The sequence below is a fragment of the Propithecus coquereli genome, unplaced genomic scaffold, assembly GCF_000956105.1.
Source record: "Propithecus coquereli isolate 6110/MARCELLA unplaced genomic scaffold, Pcoq_1.0 Scaffold8, whole genome shotgun sequence".
Lineage (NCBI taxonomy): Eukaryota > Metazoa > Chordata > Mammalia > Primates > Indriidae > Propithecus > Propithecus coquereli.
The window spans coordinates 12,577,667-12,586,078 of NW_012154173.1; the positions used below are offsets into that span (position 1 = coordinate 12,577,667).

The 8,412-nt window shown below is 39.0% G+C and overlaps 1 protein-coding gene across 3 annotated transcripts in view; it reads left to right on the top strand.

Moving 5' to 3' along the window:
- The window catches only part of NCOA2 (nuclear receptor coactivator 2), a 179,049-nt gene that overhangs the window by 148,218 nt on the left and 22,419 nt on the right, over positions 1–8,412 (top strand). For all 3 annotated transcript variants that reach the window (XM_012663179.1, XM_012663180.1, XM_012663181.1), the window contains 2 exons: positions 1,515–1,730; positions 3,995–4,124. In XM_012663179.1, coding sequence (XP_012518633.1) covers positions 1,515–1,730; positions 3,995–4,124 — 346 coding nt within the window. The remainder of the gene's footprint in view (positions 1–1,514; positions 1,731–3,994; positions 4,125–8,412) is intronic.

Below are 8,412 nucleotides of genomic sequence, written 5' to 3' on the forward strand. Positions count from 1 at the left end.
AAACAAAATTTTTAAGATAAATAAAATACTGATGTGTATAAACTTCTATAATAGAAAAGGAGCCAGTGATTTATTAAGGCTTATCAGCATATCAGATACAAGAAGATCTGAGTTCTTGTGAGAATCTTATGTAGAAATTTGGGAATAGGCCTATATTAAAATCCGAATAGCCTAGAGCTCACTGGTGCCCAGGCTGTGAAGATCATACAATATCCCTACTCTGTTTCAAAAAACAAAACAAAAAAACAGACTGAAAGGGACTATCCCAGTTATCACTGCACTAATATTGTTGAATTATGGATGATTTTCCCTTCTGCTTTCTAGACTTCCTATAATCTTGTTATATTATTTAGATAGCAGATTTTTGGAAAAGTAAAATGCTTTTCTCCCATAATATTTTTGGATGGTTCAAATCTAAAAAAAATTTTTAAATATGTATTAATATAATGCTCCTCTCACTTTTTAAATCTAATTACCTTTCTCCCTTAATCATCCTCACAGCACATTCTCATTTTACAAGTGAAGTAACACCCACAATACATGTTCTCTCCACTTGTTAAATACACTCTATTTTTAGGTTTTTATCATAATTAAGGAAAATGAAAGCAAGCTGTATATTTGAAAGCAGAACCTTTATACATCTACCATTAAACACTTCAAAATGAAGGGACCTCATTTGGGGGTTTTCCTCTTTGGAATGTCAAGTTTTAGCAAACGTCTGGCCGTTGGCAGCATCCTGGGAGCCGGGTCAGGGTAGCCCAAACACTTGATCCTGTTGGCTGGTATTGTGCTCTCATTGTTCCCGTGTAGCCAAATAACTGCCAAAATCTCAAGTATGAAAGGATTTTTACAAATCTGTCCTAACCCATTCTGGATCTGTATAATCAGGAATGTGGTGGTCCCTGTGTATTGAAGTAGTAGGAGTTCTCTTGCCCTAGATATGAAGAACTGTAGTAAATATCAAAAAAATCCTATAATTTCCCCATTACTTAGAGGCTACCCTTGGTCAGTTTTGCAGTTAAACAAATTCTAATACTGTGAAAGGAATTCAAGGATTTAAAAGTCTGGCATAGGCTTCACACAATGTTCTCTGTGTTTTTAGTTTACGATTAGAGTATTGATTATCATTTTTTACCTTGTTCCTCTTAGCCTTTACCTCCCTTTTGGAAAGTAAAGCGTTGACGTGTATATCAGCTAATGTGATTCACTTCCTGAGGAAGGAAGTTGGGGTTATCCACACGCCACAGCACCTGTTTCTGAGTACAAATGGGAACAATTTTAACAGCTTTTCCGAACTATGAAGAGTGGCAAGTCCATGTTACAAAAACTTTATAGTAATCGCCAACTCTTACTTCTTAGCCAAGGGCCCACATCTGCCCAATGAGGGCCTTAGCTATTGGGCTAACCGGAGTTCAGAACAATTGTCTCGTAGAGAGGAAGATCATCTGGTGTTCATACATGCTAAAGATGTTTTCAGTTGCTGCATCTCTCAGTTTTCTTTGGCTTTCATGCAGGAATGATTGGTAGCAATGCTTCTCGGCCCACCATACCATCTGGGGAATGGGCTCCACAGAGCTCAGCTGTAAGAGTCACCTGTGCTGCTACCACCAGTGCCATGAACCGGCCAATCCAAGGAGGTATGATTCGGAATCCAACAGCCAACATCCCCATGAGACCCAACGGCCAGCCTGGCCAAAGACAGATGCTTCAGTCTCAGACCATGAATATAGGTAAGGTGGTTCCAGTGCTCTTTCCTTTCCATTTTTATGCTTTCTTGGAAGGTATCAGCTCCATAAGGTCTTTCAAGACATGGATCTAATTTGCAGTTGAGGTAATCTGCCCATGGGAAGGTGACAAAAGTGGGATTTTGCTGGAACTCTGTATAGAATCTCAGAGAACCAACTACCTCTGTGATGTTTTATTTTCATTAAATTGCCTAACTTTAACTCTGGGGAGAAGTGAATGTTATATATAATATGTTACATATATATTATATATAAATGTTATATATGTGATATTTTTAAAATGAAGAAATGGTTCAGTGGTACATCAGTAGTTCCTGACTCTGGACGATCATGAGAATCTTTTGAGGAACTTAACATGCAGATTCCTGGGCCCCCATCCTAAACTACTAAATCACACTCTCCCAGGTCCTCACTGAAGGTCTCAAGGTCTTACAGAACATCTCACAGAATGTGAGGATCACTAGAATTCTATTTGGAGACAGTTCACATGTTATTAAAATTAATGATCTGATACATTGTATGGTACCATTTATATGAAATGTCCAGAACAGGTAAATCTATAGAGATAGAAAGTAGAGTAGTGGTTGCCTGGAGCCAGAGATCTGGGGGGAAGTGGGAAGTGATTCCTAATAGGTAAGGGATTTCTTTTGGGGAGAATGAAAACGTTCTAAAATTGATGGTAGTGATGTTTGTATAACTCTGACTATACTAAAACTCATTGAATCATACACTTCAAATGGGTGCATTATATGCTATGTGAATTATATCCCAATAAAACTGTTCTATTAAAAAAAGTAATGGTCTATACAACTCATATTGGAGCTTATTTTCCTAATCATTGATATATTAACCTTTCTCTTATGTACATTAGCGTAATTCTGATAAGTTAATGTTTATGTTCTTATCATATATTTAGATATTGCACAACGAGGAAGAGCTAAATCATTCACAGAAAGATGCCAGGGTCGTTTTGACAAGATAATGCAGAATTCTCATCCTAACTCTGGCATCAGTTTTCTTACTTAGTTATTTAATTGCTCGGAGCATGTTCGCTTGTTGTTTCTGAGAGATGACATTTCTGTTGCCTTTCTACATCGAATGCATTCAAAGCCATGAGTAGTTCTCAAACATAAATTTATATAATTTGAAGCTTACATAAAAATGCTAAGAATAACCAGATCTCTACGTAAAGAGAAATTTTAACATATTTATTAATTTATTTAAAATCATAGTAATGAGTTCTTTCTATCCAGAAATTTAACTTATTCTCAGCCTTCCTACTAAAGAACATCTGACTTTTGGGCTTGAAATATGTAGCTGAATTTCTCTGATTTTTAATAAACTCAAAAAAGCTGTAAATTAAACAGAAAGTTATCTATTTTAATGAAGACAGGTCTGTAGGTAATGATAATATGGTATTTATATAAAAGCTCGTGTCATCCCTTAGCTTTAAAGCCTCCAGAAGAACTTCTGAGAAAGAGCATGTCTGAGTTGTGTGGGCCTTCTTTCCACTGCACGCTTCCGCTGGTGGAGGAGCTGACTGAAGTGCAGCCAGGAAAAGTTTAGGAGCAAGTGGTCCAGACCGGCACTTCTTAAAAGGATGTTCCAGCACCCTGATGTCCTCGCGTGGGGTCTGCAAGGCCAAAACTGTTTTCATGATAATAAGGCACCATTTGCCTTCTTCACGCTTATTACGGTGCAGTAGAGTTTTCCAGAAGTCACATGCTGTCTGATACCACAGCAGATGGCATGTGGAAACAGAGGATTCTGCTCTCTTCTATTAATCCAGACATGCAAGTGATTAGCAAAAATGGAAAACAATGCGAAGAAAAGAGTGTTTTTCATTTCGCATTGAAAGATCTTGTTTATATTAACATATAATTCATTTGTTGTGATTTTTTTAATAGATTAGTACTTTTTTCCATATGCAAGTTTCAATTTCCAATACAGTAAATGTCTAAGAGATAACGCACAGGAACAAAAGCTCTTTTTTGAAGAATATAGGTGCTCCTGAGTGCTAAAGGCTTGGAACTGCTGGTCTAGGATATTCCCCGAAATGGGTGATTAGCATCGATATTTAGTGCCTTTATTTCTATTTCAAAACCAGAATTTTATCATCTTGTTTTCACCTAGATAATTCTGTCTTTTCCATTTTCTATAAACTAAATATTTGATTTTATATTACATAGCAGAAACAGATACTTCCTTACTTACAGCATGTAAGATTTTTGGGTTTTTTTCTTTTTTAGGGCCATCTGAATTAGAGATGAACATGGGGGGACCTCAGTATAGCCAACAACAAGCTCCTCCAAATCAGACTGCCCCATGGCCTGAAAGCATCCTGCCTATAGATCAGGCATCTTTTGCCAGCCAGAACAGGTGAGTGCTGAGTGCATCCAGGAGAGTAGCAGTTCATGAGTTCTGTAAGTTATTTTTGGATCTATGCCAGAAGTTAATCTTTTCCTTTTGACCAGTTTTCGTTTATTCAGACTATATCATCTACTCAGCAGGGAATAAAGTTTGGAGTGGGAAAACCAAGAATCAGCAGAACTAGGACATGCCTTTAAAGAAATTACAATTTAGTTGAAAAATAAGATATGTGCACTAATAACTATAGTATGAGATAATATGCAGTAATATGCAGTATAAATGCCCCAAGAGAAATAAGCCATGTTTCAAGAGACCATCCAACTGGAGTGCTGGGGAATGCTTCAGGGTCTTAAAGAAAAGGTCCAATTTTAGGAGGCAGAAATGAGAGGGAGCCAGTCCAGCTGGCAAAAGCAGCACATCAGAGGCCCAGAGTAGAATTGCTTTCAGTCGAATCAAGGCAGCGGGCCATAGAGGAAGAACCTCGATCAAGGCAATATGGCCCATGCCACCCTGGCTGCCAAGAGTGGGGGGAAGAGAGCGTCTTGTAGATGGCCACTGCTGTCGCACTTGGAGTGCTAGTTTCTCAAGATCCTTCCAGCTCTTTGATTGTAATTTCGTGATAACAGTCAGTAGTAGATTTTTTTCTAGATATGTTTATCTGATATCTTAGAAACCCACCCATTTCCGTGGAAACTTGTACATGATATAGTACAAGTGTATAATAATTAAATCAGGCACCTGATAGTTGTTTTTGGAAGAAATGTAAAAGATTAGTTTCTAGGGAAAAACCAGGCCCAAAATTAGGAATTTTACTGTTGCCCAAACAGATGAGAGTTCTACGAAAACAAAAATGGAAGCAATTCCACAATTACACTTGGCCCAGTTACAGGGTTAGCTTGTTCAGTTTGCTGAGCAAGTGTCTGTGACTTAGTACTGCCCTAGTCTGTTGTTGCTTCTGTTAATTGTTAGTTTTCTTTGTGTAAAAACTGTGCGGATTTTCATCACTTTTGAAGTTATCTCAGTTTTCCTAGCCACTTATCTCATGTCTTTTATTTTAAATAATTCAGTTTGGAAAAAATTTATTAGCAACTTTGTCTGTAGTCATTGGAATTCACATGTGATGGATAACAAAGATTCTGACTCTTCTGAAATAAAAGCAATGCTTTTTTTTTTTTTTAAGTCCCCTTTATAAGTATCACACAGTTAATATTTAGGAACAGGTTTTTTAATGTTTATGAATCTAGCATTAGTTTATGTGTACATTTCAAAATGGCAGTAGTTTAGCCCTTAAACCTGTAATATATCACATATACATTTATTTGTAACTTAGAAATTTCTTTTCTTTAGTTCCATTGTGGTTTTTTCCCTTCATTCATCTGGTATGTAAAAGAGACATTTAAAATATAGCCAAAAATTTATGGATAACTTTTTAAAGATTTTTGTTGGATTTATTGAAGGAGTTTTCTTTTGAAATAGAGTCGTTGCCTTTCATAAAAGACTTCTTTTCACATTAAGTTCAAAATTTCTGAGTTAATTTGGTTTTCTCTTGTTTGAAATATATCCATAAGAGTAAAGTTTCTTTCGTTGATGCTTTCCCATCATTCAGTAGTTGCTATCTTGGTAATAATAGAATTTTGAAAATTCTTATGAAAAGTGAAGAAATGGTAATGGTATGTGATTCCTCAAACAAGAGCTGAATTTGACCTTATTCTCCTTCTTATTCCCATCCTTAATGACCTACTAGTCCATAAATATGTAGATTTTGAGGTATGGGGTTTCTGTTGATTATGCATCTATCTTCTGCTAAATCATTATTTACTGTTTTGTACCAGCTTGGGGCCTATGTATGTTTTTTCCATCCTTGTTTTAATATTATATTTGTCTGCTAGATACTATTCAGATTGTAACTATATTTATAATTGCCCCACACATAGGAAAATAACTTCTTCATTATGTTAGTGGCCATTTATAAAGTTGAGATTGGAGGTCTAGATCAGTACTTTTTCTATAAGCCAAGCATACTATATGATGTCTTTAAGGGAAGTGATATAACTCGTGGTGTGCCCAAATTTATATTACCAGGCCACAATGCCACGAATTTTTCTGAATATAAAAGTGGTTTTTAATATGTAGTACAGCTAGATCAGGAACCTTTTGTTTTCATTCACTGGAAACTTGCTGCACCTATGCTGTGTTTATGTTCAAGCACTGGGCCAACAAAGAGATGGAAGATACGATTCCTGCCCTCACTCAGCACCGTCTGAAGTTGCATGTTTAACATAAATGCCGTTAGCAGTTCAGCATAGCACAGTCAGTGGTGCAGAGCGGAGAGGAGAGTGGGGTGGGGTGGAGTGGCTATGAGGAGATAGGCGGAGCCCTGGTGGAAGATGGGATCTCGGGAACATGGGAAGGATGGAGTGAATGCCAGAGTCTTGGCCTTCTGGTGTCTGGTGGTGTGTATGGCATCTTTTGGAGAAAGATCAGTTGCCCAGTGTGGCTAAGGCTCACAGGGAGGTTTGTGGGCATTGAGTTTGGAAGTGTTGGGCATTACCAAAGGTATTTAATATGTGTCCTTGAATTCTACCACCTACCACCCCATCCCAGTGACTTAGACATTTTCCTGGGAGAGCTGAAGAACCACATAAGAATTTTGAGTGGGGCCGGTGTGCTCAGTAAAGTGTGCTTTTGGGAAAAGGAACCTGAGAGCATCATATTAGGAGACTTAGAGAGAGACTGTAAGCTAGAAAGTTGTTGGGGAGGTATCTTGAGGGTCCCAGCTTGAGTTGAAGAGGGTCTTGACCAACCTAGAAAAGCCTGGAGGTACTGTTTTACTTTTTAATCTATATATTCGTTTGAGTTTTGTTTTGTTTTGTTTTAAGAAAAAGAAAGCATGGAACAAAGATGATTGTTTCATCATTATGTAGAGAATTGTTTAAATGCGGACAAACATTTGCTTTCGTTTTTTGTTTTAAGTATCTGGTGTATTGCTGGTCTGCCACAGGGTGGAGTGGTCTTATAAAGGCATGAGATAGTGTCTCTGCTTCCTTCTGACACTGTATTTCAGGCAGGTACAAGACTGGGAAGTCTGTTGGTGCAGAATCCATGTGGCCTTGCACAGATTAGATTTCATAAGAGCCCGTCATCAGTGGAGAATCTGGGGTGGGAGGGTTGCATGTGCATGTAGCTTCTGAAGAAACAGAAGTTGAAAATTACAGATTAAAGCTAGGCAGAGAAAATACTTGAATCCCTCACTTAGCTAGCATCTTTAGGGAACGAGCTGTCAGCGAATTTGGGGAATAGCCAGCATCTACTCTTGGCTGACATGAACTCTTTTTCGTGAAACTTGCCACGTCCATATGCCAGTCATTCTTCACTGGGGAATTTCCTCCTCTCTCTGCTTCCATGACAGATGGTCTGTGGTTTTCTCCCTCTCGTGGCCACACTGCTTTGTCTGCTCCTCCCTCCCACTCTCTAGGGGAGCGGTGGCGTGGCCCGATCACACTTGAGTAGAAAAAGTTACTTCTGGGACAACGTGCATTGTGGAAGAGAAGAGGGAAGGAGCCAGGAAGCCTCGTGGGTGCTTCTCACTGAGCCCGGCAGTGACAGGCAGGGGCAGGAGTGGGAGGAACATACGCCCCCAAGGGTTTGGCAGGCACCTGGGAAACCAGTGGCACTCGGGTGCAGAGCTGGAGTTGGGTGGCTGTGATGTCTCAGAGGCTGTGGGAATGCAGGCTTGGAGCTGGGGGCCTGCAGGTGAGGAGTGGCCTCCAGGAAACACTCAACTGGGAGATCTCCTTTTAAAGTGACTTGGGGTGAATGGAGAGCATAGATTGTCGTTAATGCACCCTGTCCTGTTTCCATACTCAGCACATCAGTATTTCAGGATTCTAGGCCAAAGTAGCGTATTAGACAAAAAGACGTGGTGTACTGAACTGGGTCAGATAGATAGCTCCATCCCTTGGTAAGTTTATTCTCATTCGCTTAAGAAGGAGTTTGCTTATCTGTAAACTTTTATTTTCTCCAAAACATCATGTAGTAAATCTAAGAGTACAAAACAGACTTTTGGTAAAGTACAAGTATCATTTTCCCTTTCGGTATTGAGGTAAGTCAGAAGCTCTTTTTAAAAAGCTCCTCTAATTTGTCAATTATTTTCATTTATAAGAGTTTTTTTAAGGGACCAGGCGCGGTGGCTCACACCTGTAATCCTAGCTCTCTGGGAGGCCGGGGCGGGCGGATTGTTTGAGCTCAGGAGTTCGAAACCAGCCTGAGCAAGAGCGAGACCCCGTCTCTACTAAAA